The 15,471-nt window shown below is 44.2% G+C and overlaps 1 protein-coding gene across 9 annotated transcripts in view; it reads left to right on the top strand.

Moving 5' to 3' along the window:
- The window catches only part of MYO1C (myosin IC), a 49,763-nt gene that overhangs the window by 32,778 nt on the left and 1,514 nt on the right, over positions 1–15,471 (top strand). For 7 of the 9 annotated variants that reach the window (XM_032448479.1, XM_032448483.1, XM_032448480.1 and 4 more), the window contains 28 exons: positions 750–948; positions 1,847–1,927; positions 2,678–2,857; positions 3,047–3,145; positions 3,383–3,496; positions 3,793–3,864; positions 4,010–4,129; positions 4,347–4,429; positions 4,876–4,981; positions 5,283–5,363; positions 5,755–5,846; positions 6,377–6,471; positions 6,700–6,746; positions 7,001–7,081; positions 7,248–7,353; positions 7,857–7,974; positions 8,186–8,299; positions 8,486–8,562; positions 8,660–8,728; positions 9,143–9,227; positions 9,460–9,619; positions 10,086–10,169; positions 11,143–11,236; positions 11,332–11,387; positions 11,718–11,853; positions 12,513–12,583; positions 12,963–13,060; positions 13,275–13,374. In XM_032448479.1, the coding sequence (XP_032304370.1) occupies positions 750–948; positions 1,847–1,927; positions 2,678–2,857; positions 3,047–3,145; positions 3,383–3,496; positions 3,793–3,864; positions 4,010–4,129; positions 4,347–4,429; positions 4,876–4,981; positions 5,283–5,363; positions 5,755–5,846; positions 6,377–6,471; positions 6,700–6,746; positions 7,001–7,081; positions 7,248–7,353; positions 7,857–7,974; positions 8,186–8,299; positions 8,486–8,562; positions 8,660–8,728; positions 9,143–9,227; positions 9,460–9,619; positions 10,086–10,169; positions 11,143–11,236; positions 11,332–11,387; positions 11,718–11,853; positions 12,513–12,583; positions 12,963–13,060; positions 13,275–13,374 (2,818 nt within the window). Of the gene's footprint in view, positions 1–749; positions 949–1,846; positions 1,928–2,677; positions 2,858–3,046; positions 3,146–3,382; positions 3,497–3,792; positions 3,865–4,009; positions 4,130–4,346; positions 4,430–4,875; positions 4,982–5,282; positions 5,364–5,754; positions 5,847–6,376; positions 6,472–6,699; positions 6,747–7,000; positions 7,082–7,247; positions 7,354–7,856; positions 7,975–8,185; positions 8,300–8,485; positions 8,563–8,659; positions 8,729–9,142; positions 9,228–9,459; positions 9,620–10,085; positions 10,170–11,142; positions 11,237–11,331; positions 11,388–11,717; positions 11,854–12,512; positions 12,584–12,962; positions 13,061–13,274; positions 13,375–14,283; positions 14,659–15,471 lie in introns of those variants that run through there. The other 2 variants (XM_015880446.2, XM_015880445.2) reach the window with 1 other exon arrangement.

Raw genomic sequence — 15,471 nt, 5'->3', positions numbered from 1 at the left:
CTTGATAGCTGCATGTAAGACAGCTGAGAACATTATTATTGAGGTGTTCTTACATATCTGCATTTTGAAGCTAATGCTCCCCTCCTCTCTTACCTTCTCTCCTTCCATCTGGTCCTTCTATTCCTCTCTCCTTCCATCAGCATTTACCACCACTGTTTGTCAAACCTTCTTTCTGCTCTCTGGCGTTGTGAAAGTTTGAGTGATTCTTGGGACAAGAACCTGTCTGGTCTAATCCAGGGAGGAAACTAAGAGAGAAAAAGAAACAGGAAAAGCAAGTATCCAGGGACAGCAGCGATAAACTGTGGTTGTAAGCAGGCAGGAGGAAGCGTTGGGTATTTTGGGGAGTATTTGGCCATTGCTGGATGCTTGTTAGTCTGTTCTGGCTTAATGGGCAGGGGGAGCAAATGGCTCATCTCTTTCCTCTTTTGCAGCCTTTTATATTCACTGTCAAATGATTTGAACAGCATGAAGACCTTTTGCAAAAGAACTGTTTTTAAGGGAATTAATTTTGATAGATTTATGTTATGACCCTGCAAAAAACTTGGCCTGCAGATTAAGATGTGTATAGAGATGTCTGAAATCACTCCCGACCATCTCCTGTGTCAGCAGTGTAGAAGCAATACGCTCTTACTCAAGCCATGAGCACCAGTCTCTTTTTAAAGTATCTCTGCTGGGGGCTCGTAATGTGGGATGGTCTCTGCCCTTCCCTTGTGGAAACAAACTCACACCTACTTCTCGTTGTTCCGTAGCTACGCTATCGCAGACAATTCGTATCGCTCTCTGCGCACGGAGAGGAAGGATCAATGTATTCTGATATCTGGAGAGAGCGGGGCTGGCAAAACAGAGGCCACCAAGAAGATCCTGCAGTACTACGCCGTGACCTGTCCAGCCAGTCAACAGGTTGAAACAGTGAAGGACCGTCTGCTGCAATCCAACCCTGTCCTGGAGGTATCTCTATAGAGTCTGCAGCGCTGGAACTTGATGTTGAGTCAGGCCAGCAGTACTCACATTTTCCAGCTGAGGGGGTGGAGGCAGCTGGACCCTGCTGGGTGTGATTAAGCTGTCTCTGTGCAGTGAATAGCATATCCTGGGAACGCAGGTGGGCAGATCATCAGTACTGCACACAGGGGAATCCCAGCCTGCTTCCAAGCCAAAGAAATGGTTATCTGCTGCCAAGCTCTCTCAGCTCTTTCATGTCCACCAGAAACAGCTCAGGCGTGGCTGGGCTGCAGGAGAAAAGCATTTGAAGTGGGAAGAGTCCTGGTGTGTTGCCTAAGCTTGTAAAGCCAGAGATTGACACATCTGTTGTGGGCAGCTTTGCCCTCCAATAAAAGCATTTGTGGGAGCATTTTCTAGTGCTGTGGTGTCCTCTAGTGTCCAGCCCTGCTCTGTCCTCATGGTTCCCTTCAGTATTTCCATTCTACTCAAATCCATGCTGTGTGCAGGGGAGGGTGTGATTCCATATGAGGAGAACCCTGAGAGGCCTAAGGCTGTTGGGATCGTGCCTGCTGTGAGCAGCACTATGAGATACTGGAAGCAAGCAGCTGTGATGAGCAAGAAGGCTTTGAAAAGATGGTCAGACTTGCTGTATGTTGTCAGCAGTCAACTGGCCTTTAAATGAATCTGCTGGGGGGATGGAATTGTTTTCAAAGGCGTGCTCCATCTGCACTAATTGCAGAGAGTGTAATAACCAGCATTGCTATTTTGGATTGTAATCTGTTTTCATCTTGCTTTTGCTTTCAAGAAGGACAAACCTAAGCCTTGATGGCTGTAAACTGCAATTGGCACTTTCACAATTATGTTATTTGATACTGATCTGTTTTTCTCTAATCGTTTATCATTTCAGGCCTTTGGAAATGCGAAAACCCTTCGGAATGATAACTCCAGCCGATTTGGGAAATACATGGATGTGCAGTTTGATTACAGAGTAACTTAAAATCTGTTTTATACCTCAGAACTGGTTCCAGTCGTAGCAGGTCTCTGTTGCCTGTGCTTTATTGCACTGATGTGTGCATGGAGTGCACGTTCCCTTGCTGGCCCCGTGAGCTGTGTCTGTTGTAGCAAAGTTTGGTTCTAGAGGGTGTTGAAGAAATGCACTTTGCTTTCTTTCCCTCCTCTCTATAGGATGAGAGAGTGAGATTGAATCCTCTTCCTTCTAGGGTATATGTGCACCGTGCAAATAGATGCTTCCAAACTAAATCCACTTAGATCAGTTGTGAGCTGTCCTGTGTTACTCTGCATAATGTTTGTTTCGATCCTGACCCAAATTGCCCCATATGGGGAAGATGAACACAATGCAAGAACTCAGTAGCTGGGTGTATGTTCGTTTTAGTGAACTTCTCAATATATAATCCCTCCACACTCAGTTTTACTGGGGGTTTTTTGTGTGTGTTGAGTGAAATCCGAGAGAGAAGAATATACAGGTTAGGATATTGTTCAGTATACACTGTATACACGTGATCTATATAATCTTGTATTATTTTCACTTCATAGCTCATTTTACATACACCTAAAAACTCAAACTGGTGCGTGTTTGCCAAGATAGCGATTACGATGCCAAGTTACAAATAATGTTCTGCCTTTTTGTAGCCAGTTGTTTTGTATTCTGTTCTGCCAAAGAAGCAGAATGTTCTCCTTTATGTTAATGAAGTATTCCAATGTATCTGGTTTGATTTAGGGGGCTCCTGTTGGGGGTCACATCTTGAACTACCTCCTGGAAAAGTCTCGAGTTGTGCATCAAAATCACGGGGAGAGGAACTTCCACATTTTCTACCAGCTGCTGGAAGGAGGGGAAGAGGACTTGTTGCGAAGGCTGGGCCTTGAAAAGAACCCACAACAGTATCATTATTTAGTAAAAGTGCGTGTTAAATTGACATCATAATATTTTGTTATATTGTAGAAGAAGTATATTCTCAATTGACTTTCTGTCTTCCTTATGTCACTTCAGAAATAATACTAAAATACCTGCTGTAGAAGGAAACGTGGCTGAAGTCCACTGAGCACTGTGACAATTATGTACTTACTATGTCAAACTGTGTGTTTTTAGGGTCACTGTGCAAGAGTCAGCTCCATAAATGATAAAAACGATTGGAAGGTTGTGCGAAGAGCTTTGTCCATCATAAGCTTCAATGACAACGAGGTGGAGGTAGGGCTCATTGACAGCACAGCTGACATTCCCTCTCCCAAGGCTTTTCCTGCTCTATTCCTGAGCAGAGGCAGCCTTCAGAGTGAAGGCATTCCCTGCAAAAACCTTCAACCAAAGCACAGAATGTGTTTGCATACTGTGAATAACTACTGCAAAAACCTCATTGCCTTTTCTGTCATCATTCTGTGTTTGCTTATAACTCGTAATTCTGATGTCTACCTGTTGCTTCTGTCCTAGGATTTGCTGAGCGTTGTAGCCAGTGTTCTGCATCTGGGGAACGTGCAGTTTGCTGCTGACGAGCAAGGAAACGCTCAGGTCACTACAGAGAACCAGATTAAATACCTGGCACGGGTGAGTATCATCAGTAAGATGTATATTACGTGAAAGATGAGTGTGAGATTTCCTTGCTTAGAACTTGGTGCCATTATCTCATTATAAAACGTATAGGAGTTGTCGAATGAACTTTCATTTGGGCTGAGTACAATGCAAATATTAACATCCAATTGTTTTTTAACTGACAATTGCAAGACGGCCAGCAGTATGAATAGGGACTGTATTGTGGTTTTGGGGTCTAGCCTTTCTGATCTCTTAAAACTAGTACTGATGAACTGCTTCCTAAATACATTTAACATTCTACTGCCTTGCAGCTTCTGGCAGTTGAGGGCTCTGTTCTGCGAGATGCACTGATCCACAAGAAGATCATAGCAAAAGGGGAAGAGGTAAGAGCTCAAATGGGGGGTCTGGGATGCATGCGGAGTTAAATCAAGCCAATGCAATACCAACCCCTTTAGTAACCATGAGACAGGAAGCTTAATTTCTCAATGGAATGGCTGTTGGCTGACTTCTTTCTTCTTCTGTATACAGTTAATCAGCCCTCTGAACCTGGAGCAGGCAGCCTATGCAAGGGACGCACTCGCTAAAGCAATATATGGACGCACTTTCTCCTGGCTGGTGAACAAAGTTAACAAATCTCTTGCTTACAAGGTAAGTGAATCTCTTGTTTGTTGATGAACAATCCTGCCTGGAAGGCAGTTTCAAATCTTTAAGCTGCAGCAAGTTGTTCTGTGCTGTACAGTGATTTCCAAACGAATTTGTTTTCCACAAAGAGGGTAAGGAGCAAATGCTACAACTAAATGGGGGAGATGTGGTGGATTGTAGCTGTGACTGTGACCACATACAAAAACTTTGTGCCCTATTGCAGGAAGGAGAGTTTCCGGGCTGGAGAAGCACGACAGTTCTAGGATTGCTTGATATTTATGGGTTTGAGGTTTTCCAGCACAACAGGTTTGTTTCTTTTGATGTCTTTGAGTTCTGAGTAAGCTCTGCATGATTTCCATAGTGTTTTCTCTCTGTTTTATGACAAGTCTGGTTCTTTTATTAAGTGAGAAAGAGAGAACACCTCAGCTTTAGGAATGCTTTGAATGGGAAAGCAGCTGTAGAACAGCAGATAGAATTATAGCAGAGTCTGGAAACCAAGTGGCAGGTGGCAATGAACTGAGACTGAATGTAGTTTTTGTGTTCCTTTGTATTCTTATGTCTATTTTTCTCTCCTTCTTGGAGTTCTTTCATGAGATTTGCTAGGTAACATATATAGATTCAGTAAATAATTCACTACGTCTCTTGTATTTGTCTTGATTACACATGGAACCTTAATACCACTGTCCACAGATTAAAGCTTATTTTACTTGTGATACAGTATTAATGAATATTTTTCTGATTTTCCTTTGCAGCTTTGAGCAGTTCTGCATTAATTATTGTAACGAGAAGCTGCAGCAGCTCTTCATAGAGCTCACGTTAAAGTCAGAACAAGAGGAATATGAGTCCGAAGGAATTGCGGTAAGAGCCAAATCACCACTTCCTCTGTCTTCTGTGTAGCGCCTCCTGCAGGCCAGACAGATGGGGATTGCATTGGGAATGGTGTGCAATTCAGCTAGAGTCGTGCCATCCCAGTCTTTTAAGGTACAAAAGATGCATTTTAAAGGGAACATTGAGAAAACACGAGTGCAAAAAAGCTTTACTTTTCAAAGGACAGGAACATTATTTAAATAAGGTGCTGTCTAAAACGTTCTGAAACTTTCACTCTTTTTTTCCCCATCAAAAGTTGTTGTCACCCAAGCATGATTTCTTGTCTTTGCAGTGGGAACCGGTTCAGTATTTCAATAACAAAATCATTTGTGATTTGGTGGAAGAGAAATTCAAAGGCATCATTTCTATTTTGGTGAGTTGACCCGACCTTTTAAGGGGAAGAACACAGGAAAAAAAAGGGTCTAAAATTAGATTGGGATTGTTTGGGCAGGTGGGGAGAGCAATGATACACCCAACAGTGACGCCATTGGAAGTCACGTCGTATCATCTCCATCTGCTCTCAGGAAAGAAGCCTCCAATCCAGTCAGTCTGAAGGGAGGAACTTGTTCTCCTTTTCAGTTCAGCAATTCTTCATTTGTTAATATTAAGTGAAATGGAGGCGTGAGGTGGCCTGACTATTAAAAGGCCGAGGGTTGAAGCTGGGAATGTGTTTTGATGTGGCAGAATTAGAGCTGATCTATATGCTTACAAGTGCAGAATGAAACTGAGACCAGAACACATATTGTTGGTGGTGTTTTGTTCAGGATGAAGAATGTCTGAGACCTGGGGATGCCACAGATACAACATTCTTGGAGAAACTGGAGGAAACTGTGAAGAACCACCCTCATTTTCTCACGTGAGTCCATCGCTGAGGCAGCTTTACTGGTGGGTTTCACACGTGTGACAGAGCCTGCAGGTTTAATGATTCTGGAGTAACTTTATACCTCGTTGTGTCTATGGCAGTGGCATCCCACATAGACTGGATCCCACAAAAAATGAGAGTGTTTTCATTTGCAAAGAGGTTGGACTGTGAGTTATGTTAGTACAAGATAAGCAATTAAAACAGAGCTGGAAAAGATGTGGTAGGCTGGCAGGAAAGAACACGTCCAATTTATGCATTGAATCTTATTTCTTCTGTACTTGTATATTGTCCAAGCCTGAACAAGGTGTGTAAAGGTCCTCCCTGAGCAGATTTTACGACGTTTTTATGTTTTGCTGGTTGGTAATTCACCTCTTTAACTTCTGGTCTTTAACAAGAAGTGTGATTCCCTCTCCTGCCCACATTCATTTTATCCCCCTCCAGGATCATATGCCATAGTGCTTCTTGAGGTGAATCCCCACATGAAACTCTTTGGGCCTCATGAAGCTGCTTTGTTTTCTCACCAGGCACAAACTTGCTGACCAAAAAACTCGCAAGTCGCTGGGGAGGGAGGAGTTCAGGCTTTTGCACTATGCTGGAGAGGTCACCTACAGCGTTGCAGGTAAGTGTGCGCCTCATCTCAGCTGTCTTTCACTCTCTTTCCCTCCTCCATCCCATTCCCTTTGAATTAAAACAGCTTCACTATATAGCAAAGACTTATCTGTGCATGGAGTACTCCCATATACCATGTGATTAACTGGATTAATTTCCCATCTGAAATGCCTGCCTTGTTGTTATGGAATTCCTATGGAACAGCAGTGGCAGCCTGAGCCATTCCTTTTTCTTCCAGGTTTTCTAGATAAAAACAATGACCTTCTCTTTCGGAACCTGAAGGAGGTGAGTATGGATAAGGGGCTGCCTCCAATAGTCAGCAGAACAAGGAGTCTGCTTCAAAACGGGATGGAATCTGAGGGAAAAGGGTTTTTTAATCCCTATCTGGAGAACGTATGATAGAACTACATTATGAAAAGACAGATTAAGGTTTTCAGAAGTTTGTTTTGTTAAAAACAGAACAACTCAAACCCCTTCTGTCACACGTTTCTGGAATAGCTGTCTGAAGTTCATTCTCTGAATACTGTGCCTCTCTGCAGACCATGTGCAACTCTGAGAATCCCATCATAAATCAGTGTTTCGACAGGACGGAGCTGACGGACAAGAAGAGACCTGAAACGGTAAGAACACGAGCTGCTGGAGATGTGGCTATTTCCACTTTTTTAAAGCCATGTCCTGTTTAACATGGTACTTTCAGAGCTGGAGGCTGTCAGGTCTGTTCTGCTAAGTCACAAGTACAAGCTGTACATCATTGCTTCATGCCTGGTGTTCTTTCTTTTCTCCTAGGCAGCAACTCAGTTTAAAAACAGCCTCTCTAAACTCATGGAAATCCTGATGTCCAAAGAACCCTCCTACATCCGTTGCATTAAACCTAATGATGCTAAGCAGGCTGGTATGTCCCTGGCTAAACTCCTCCTCTGAGTGCTTTTCTATGACAGCTGACAGACCACCAGGGCCTGGTCAGTGGGACACAGGAAAGAGCTCAATTGAATAAGTCTCGTGAGATTTCTCATTTGGGGACTGTGACTGAGCTCCTCACAGGAAGGGGATGGCAGTGCCAGTCAGGAGTTAGAATAGAGGCACTGGGCTTGGGTAAGGTCGTGGAGTAAGGTTATATTTAAAGTCAAGAATTGTAAACCAACATCATTTCCTTTTAATTAGCTTTATTCTGTTTCTTCTTCCACCTACATACAATATCCTAAAGGACAGCTTATATTTGGAATGAGATATAAACGTAAGAAAGGGACAGGAGTTACAAAATAACTTATGTGAGGATGAGGTAGAGGTTAAAGATAAGAGTCTAAGAGAGAACTATTCTGAACTGAACATTCCCTTCTCCACATGAAGGGGTAGATATACATTAATGCTGCTTCTCCATTTTCATGCCTTCTCAAGATCGATTTGATGAAGTTCTAGTCCGACACCAAGTGAAATACCTGGGGCTGATGGAGAACCTCAGAGTGCGCAGAGCTGGGTTTGCGTATCGAAGGAAATACGAAGTTTTCCTGCAGAGGTAGGATTACTTTGCGCTTCCTCTCCCTTTTCCTCCCTCTCCCTGATGGCCCCACAGATACTGAAATGGGAAAGTGTTCAGAACAGCGAAGAGCAGCTCTTGTGTCTGAGTTATTTCCTTGGGGGAGCCAAGAGGATGATCTGACCCCTGTTCATTACTCCGGATGAGTTGGACATCTCGCCCTAAGATTTCTTCTGCTGTCAATTTGCAGATATAAATCGCTTTGTCCAGAAACGTGGCCTACGTGGGATGGACGGCCCCATGACGGAGTGGCTGTGCTGGTGAAACATCTTGGCTACAAACAGGAAGAATACAAAATGGGACGGTTAGTTCTTCTTTATTTCATTTATATTAATTTGAGGTTATGAATCATTGGACATCAATGTCACTGCTCTTAAATAAGGCACTTCTGTTTAATGGGTGGGGAAAAGATTAGAGATCCCAAAGGGGACGTGAAGGGCAGGAAGCAAACTTCTCTGGCTTGTTAAAAGTGCTGCATTTCTATTTCTAGAACAAAGATTTTTATCCGCTTTCCCAAGACTTTGTTTGCAACGGAAGATGCTCTGGAAGTGAGGAAGCAGAGCCTGGGTGAGTCACACATCGCAGCAGCTTCGTGGACTGTTTGTTTTGTGATTGTTTTCTTTGGAAAATTGTTTTCAAATTGCCGTTTCTCTTGCAATTTCAGCAACAAAAATGCAGGCCACGTGGAGAGGTTTCTACCGTCGGAAGAAATTCCTGCACATGAAACACTCAGGTATGAGGGAAAAAGGAAGCTGCAGTGCTGTGTCATTGCGTGGTCATTGGAATGAGTGAGAAGTCAGGGGTGAATTGATTTTGATGTACCAGAAGGAACATTGCTGGGAGCAGAATGGAAGATGTGCTGCTCTGAGTCCTTCCACATTATTCCTTGAGACTCCGATTAAGAGAACAGGCTTAACTTGTTCACACAGCAGCCTCTGTTCCAGCACTTCCCATCCACCAGTGCTTGTTATTTCCATTTATCCACCTTATTATATTGTTTAAAATTGAATTGTATTCTTTTCCATGTGCCACAGTGAAGTCTGGTGGTGTTTTGTTGTGAGAGTCTGCATTCTTGGGCATTTCTGTGCGATGTCAATATTGCAATGAAGGATCTCACTCAGTGCAATGTTCTTTGTGTTGTTTGTAGCAATAACCATCCAGTCCTGGTGGCGAGGAACCATGGGCCGCAGAAAAGCTGCCAAGAGGAAATGGGCAGTACAGACTATCAGAAGGTGGGTAAAGAGAAACATAACCCCTGATTGGGTGCTTATTTCCTAATGAGAGGATGGTAAGAATGAAGTTTCTTGTCACTGCAGTGTCAGGGATGTTTATTAGTAAGTTAATATTCAGTTAATATTTTCAGCTATAGCTGAAAGTTCACTGGGGAACCCAGAGATGGTTGGATTGGAAGAGACCTCTAAGTACCTCTCATATCAACTGCTCCTGTTCTCATCTTTCCCTCAGGTTTATTAAGGGCTTTATTTACCGGAATCACCCTCGCTGCCCAGAGAATGAGTATTTCCTGGATTACATCCGCTTCTCCTTCCTGATGAACCTCAAACGTAACCTGCCAAAGAACGTCTTGGACAAATCATGGCCAACCCCTCCTCCATCGCTCTGTGAGGTGGGTACAGCTGCACCACACGTGGCGTAATAAAGGCTGTGGGCTACCAAAGGCCTAAGGGTCTTCTCACTCAGGTTTTGCTTTAGATTAGCATCTGTGCTAATAGAATTAAAACACCACGTATGTGTTGCAAGCGTACCTATAAAGTTATTGGAGATACAGCAGTGAACTGCACTTGGCAGAGAAACAGAACATGGCAGTAGGTCCCAATTAGCTCATCCAAATGCCCCTGTTTGTTTGGACTGTGTATGTACATTGGGAAGCAAGGATGGGCATAACCATGTGAAATATGCACCTCAACTGGAAGATGGTGCTGGACAAGCTCAGAGGGAAACACAGACTCCCTATTACTTAGCTCTAAAAGTGTATCAGTTCAGCTGTGGATTTGCTGCAGTTGTTTCCCTTCTCCTCACTGCTTGTATTGGTTTGTCTGTGTTCTTATTGTACTTTGTGAAATCTCCTTCAGGCATCCCAGCTCCTGCGCCAGTTGTGCATGCAGAACATGGTCTGGACCTACTGCAAGAGAATCAGCCCAGAGTGGAAGCAGCAGGTACGTGACAGACTCCATTCCTGCACAGAGCAACATGGTGTGACTGACATGATTCCTATACTGCAATGCTGTGTAATGCAGGATACAGGAAACAGGGTCTTTCTGCTGGCACCGCTGATAATAGAATGAGAATTTTGCAGACTCAAACCCAGTCATTGGCCAAACAGAAGCTGTGGGAAGAGTTTTCTGTACTGTTGTGTTTCAGGCTTGTTCTGGACTTAAAAATAACACTGAAATTGGTGGAGCAGTGATTTTTCATATGGGAAAAGCTCAGTGAAAGGTGATGACAGGAACTGTTTACATTAAGCAGCATAGATGTTACTGTTTTGAGAAATGGCAGTAATTAGTTCCCTTAAGGCCTTGTTTTTAATTAGATAGTGTACCATACTGCTTATGAAGGCCTGCGAAGTATTAATGTAATAAAACACTATAGGTGAGTCAGTGGCTGAGCCTGTGATTAAGGGCACAGGATTAATATAAGCCTTTAGAGGGGCAGAAATGCAGCAGAACGTGCTCTTTCCCAAGCAGCCAAGACTTACAGACATTCCTTATCCACATTTTTACCTGTAAATCACCTCCTGCACTTCACACTCTGTAACAGCATCCATAATGTTAATGAACCCTATATAAAGCAGAGGGATTTCCTGTTTCCTCGTTAGCTGGTTTTGTTCTGCCCATTCAGAATAAGAAGTCAGACCTCAGTACCGGTCATACCGACATCCTGGCACTGTGAAAAGGACCAAAGGTTTAATGGTGAATCACCTTCTAAACAGGAACTCCCAGGGCAATAGAGCAGCTCACAGTGTTACTGTTTGTCAAAGGATAAGGGCGAGAACATTGAGGAGATGAGGGAGTGGGAACAGACGTTTTACACTGCACCAACGAGGACGTCACTTCGTCTCCTTGAAGACAAACACATTTTATTTGAACAGAGATTTTATATTAAACAAGAATCCATCTTTTGTCCTTGCAGTTGGAACAGAAAGTAATTGCCAGTGAGATTTTTAAGGGTAAAAAAGACAATTACCCTCAGAGCGTTCCTCGACTCTTCATCAACACGCGACTTGGTGAGCAGGGGCTGCAGAGCTGGGAAGAAGGAAGGGGGATTATTTAATCTTCTCTTGCTCGAAGCTTCGTTCTGATCCCCTTCTTTTCATTTTAGGTAATGAAGAGATAAATGCTAAAGTCCTCCAGGCCTTAGAAAGTGAAGCAATTAAGGTGAGCAATTAATGTAGCAGGAAGTTTACAGTAATATTAAGCTTTGGAGATTGTCTGTGTGAAGAGCTGATGGATCAGAAATACAAGAGGAAGGTTTTGGCAAGTTATGGCAGATAGAAGTGAAAGGGACGCAGCCAGCACTGCTGCTCATGATGCTTTGAGATGCTTAAGGGGGAAGATTTGAGATGCTTAAGGGGGAAGAGAAGGAGAACGATGAAGAAATCAACACAAAGTGAAGTGAAATCTGGACCTTTCAGGCTCTCTAGGTTAGATGGGAGGCAGCAGCCAATTAAACAAACTGCCTTTTAGCGCTGATAACACTTCTTTCAGTATGCAGTTCCTGTGATCAAATATGACCGGAAAGGATACAAAGCAAGATCACGGCAGCTGCTGCTCACCCAGAACGCAGTCATCATTGTTGAAGACTCCAAAATCAAACAACGGATTGACTACGCCAATCTGACAGGTGAGTGAGAACATACGTGGGGTGTAGCTCACTTCATTCTAACCAATGTGATAGAAAAATAAATGTCCAGGACAAAGACCAACTGGTTAAGAGTGAAATGATTACAGAAAGTATTTGTCAGTTTAGGACATCTTGGACGTGGGTATTTCTAACATGAAATTCCATTAAATGCCACTTAAGTTTCTCAACTCATCTCTCCAGAAACTTCTAAAGCCATTTCCCAACTGCAGCCAGTTGCACCATTATTGCAGGGATGCATTACATTATTGCAGGGATGTTGGCTTTCAGCCTCTCAATATCTGACATGGATTTGATTCTTTTAGAGGGTGAACTTTATCAGAGAGAAGGAGCTGCTCTGTGTGTCTGATACACAGCAGCCATTACTCATCTGTCCTGTCTGAAACCTTTCAGCTGCCAGCATGGCCAGCGCTCCTTGCAGCCAGTTCCCTAAGGCAGTTATCTATTGCACTTGAAACTGTCACCATTTGATATGGTTTCTACAGCCACCACTAACAAGGGGTTCCAGGACTCCCTTAATGGTACTACTGCACATCTGGATATTCATTTATGTTCATTTCTGCTCGGTTACCTCAGCTGGCGCAGCTAATCCATGCACCTCTACTGTCAAGGTATTAAATTAAATGGTCACTCTATTACAGGCATCTCCGTCAGCAGCCTGAGCGACAACTTGTTTGTGCTGCACGTGCACTGTGAGGACAACAAACAGAAGGTAGTTGGACTCATCCAGCATTTCTCCAACCATCTCTAGGAACTGTTTTACAGGCACAAAGAGCAGAAGATCCAGGGTGGAGGTGGGTGGGGGTTTGTACAGGTGAACAGCCCCACTATGAACTTCACTTTGTGCCATCTTTAAGTAGAATTTCATTTACATTTTGTGCTCGTAAATGGGATTCACCAGTGACTGACAGGAGTGGTCGTGTCCCCTTGCCCCCATTGCTGTTACCTTGTGAATGAAGTCACTGCTGTCAGTGCAGTGTGACCCGAGAGATGTTTTCCATGCCAACCTGTTGGAGATAGAACTTCAAACCAATTCTCTTGGTGCAGTCACTGAGAAGCCACGATCACAGACTATTGGTTTTCCACCCTAGGGCGACGTTGTACTTCAAAGCGACCACGTGATAGAGACACTGACAAAGACAGCCATGAGGGCAGACAAAGTGAATAACATCAACATCAACCAGGGCAGGTGAGTGGAGCCGTGCAGGCCCAGCCCTGCTCAGGAGCTGCTTCATTTTTGTGTTGGTTCAGCTTTAGCATTACAGGGCTACAGGCATTAAGTATGTCATCAGAATATAATTAACTAAGCCTCCGTTTCCTTGAAGTTCACCTATAGCCATTAAGCACCGGTAAAGTGAAGCCACACATTCTAAATCATGTTTCTCACCTGTTTTTCTCTGCAGCATAAAATTCACAGTCGGTCAAGGCAAGGAAGGAGTCATCGATTTTATATCAGGCTCAGAACTGCTCATAGCCAAAGCCAAGAACGGCCATTTAACAGTGGTGAGTACAGGACTGGTAAGAAAAGTTACACACAGTGCATCAGAACGCAGACCTTGTCACTAGGCCACATTCACTGCAGAGACACGTGCCATGATTTCCCTGCTGAACACACTGTTCCTGCTCCAGGAACCCTCTCCCCAGTTGGAGTCCTGCACTTCTCTGGTCCCAGCACACTGCCAGGCTTGCTCAAACTCAAGTAACAGTCCTATCAATCACTTGGGTTCTTTTACACGATTCTGTCTTTAGTGCAAGTCAAGTTTTAAAGGACTTAAAAACACAAGAAGAAAAACAATTCATCCCTTTTGGAATTGTTTGTGGTCAGAAATGAATCCAGAGCCTCTTATTACAGCATCAGTGCTGAAAGATCCCCTCCCCTGCCATTCTGCAGGATGGCAGCTGTCAGGAATGGACTCAGCATTCCCACTTTGCTCAAACAAACCTGCCTTGTAAAGCCCACACACACAGTCCTGTCAGAGGCTTTCCCTGCTCCATGGGACACCCACCAGCTCTACACAGGAAGATTGAATTTGCTCAAGCACACTGCAGTGAGGATCCCACCTCTCTCCATTTGCAGTCAGCAAACCAAACTAAGAAGAAACGCATCCCTTTTCCACCAGCACTTTCAAACCATCCCTAAGATCATTCTTCCAGTTTTGCCCTCCCTCCCACTGCCCACAGAACAGATCACTCCTGCAGTGCTGAGCCTAAGGGAGCAGCATCACGTCTCCCATTGAACAGCCAGCACCTGCTTGTTTCCTGCTGAGCTTCAGTATTCCCAGAGGGAGCTTTATGTGCCCGTAACATCCCCCATAGCTCGTCCTGCAGGCCAGTCTTTGGTGAGCTTTAAGGATATTCAGGAGCTAAAGCCATTGCAGCACCTGTTTCTAGCTTGTCTGTCTCCTCCTGCAGGTTGCACCTCGGTTGAACTCCCGATGATAGAAGTGCCACCATCACAGAACCCCTTCCTCCATCAGTCTGACTACCCCCATCCATCCGTACCTTGGCTGGGTGTTGATCCCAGCACACCCCCTGCAGCCTCCCTCGCTTTGCTCATTGTGTATCGTTACCAAAGACCTGCACTTCCAGCATCCCCACAGAACGCATCCTGCTTTCTTGTCTTAACATGAAAGTTCCAAAAGAAAGGCCTTCTCTTCTCTTCCTCACCTTAGTGGCAAACAACAAGGGTCCAACACGACGGCCATGAAACCGTGGCTCACGAAACCTGCTTGGCCGGGCTTTGAGAGGTAGTTCTGACTCTATGTGAGTTTTAAGCCTTGATGGAAACGACCAAAATTTGTGCTTGACATCATCCAAAAGCACAAGCAGAAGAAACGCTGCTCTGTCAGCAGTCACCGAAATGCCAAACTTTATATTCAGAGTGTTTGATGGATGATTTTGAGATGTCGCAATGCTTTATGTTACAATATTAAAGCCATATCGTGTAAATGAGTAAAAAAAACCCCAACCCTGTAAATACTTTATAGCTGAATATGAGAGATTTACTACAAGAAACGGCACTGATGTGGAAACGTATGTTTTAGATTTGGAATTTCTGTTGTTTTTAAGTTTATGAACAGACTGTATTAACCTGATGAACCCATCACATCACCAACTCATCTGGATACAGCAGCTTTTCTTTTTGCAGCCTCCTCTCCCATTTCTGGCAGCACAGCCATGTTTTTATACTGCAGTATCAGAACTGCATCCAAACAGAACCTAAGGAACACAAACTGCAGAGGTCAGCACTTCTTTGTGCACCTCTGGGCTGTAAATGCAACCTGCAGCCCCAGCCTGTGCACATGTGCCCTTCCCAACGCAGCCCATCTGGCTCTGAGCAGCACCTGCCCCACAACTACTGCTCCCCACCTAAAGTTATCCGGGATAACTGGAAGTTGGAGTTCTCGCAGTAGAGCTGCGATGTTTATCAACAACTCTCACAACTGCCTTAATGGGGAAGCAATGGCCTTGAGCTGTCAGCACTGTGCTACCCCTGAGCCTGCAGGGCTCCAACAAACCCAATCAGCCCCATGGTGGGCAGCTGTGTCACAGCTCCAGCTTCCATTTCCAAGTCCCAGACCTCCAGCAGTGTGTTCTGCA

The sequence above is a fragment of the Coturnix japonica genome, chromosome 19 (genome assembly GCF_001577835.2).
Source record: "Coturnix japonica isolate 7356 chromosome 19, Coturnix japonica 2.1, whole genome shotgun sequence".
Classification (NCBI taxonomy): Eukaryota; Metazoa; Chordata; class Aves; order Galliformes; family Phasianidae; genus Coturnix; species Coturnix japonica.
This window is presented reverse-complemented; position numbering and strand designations above follow the sequence as displayed.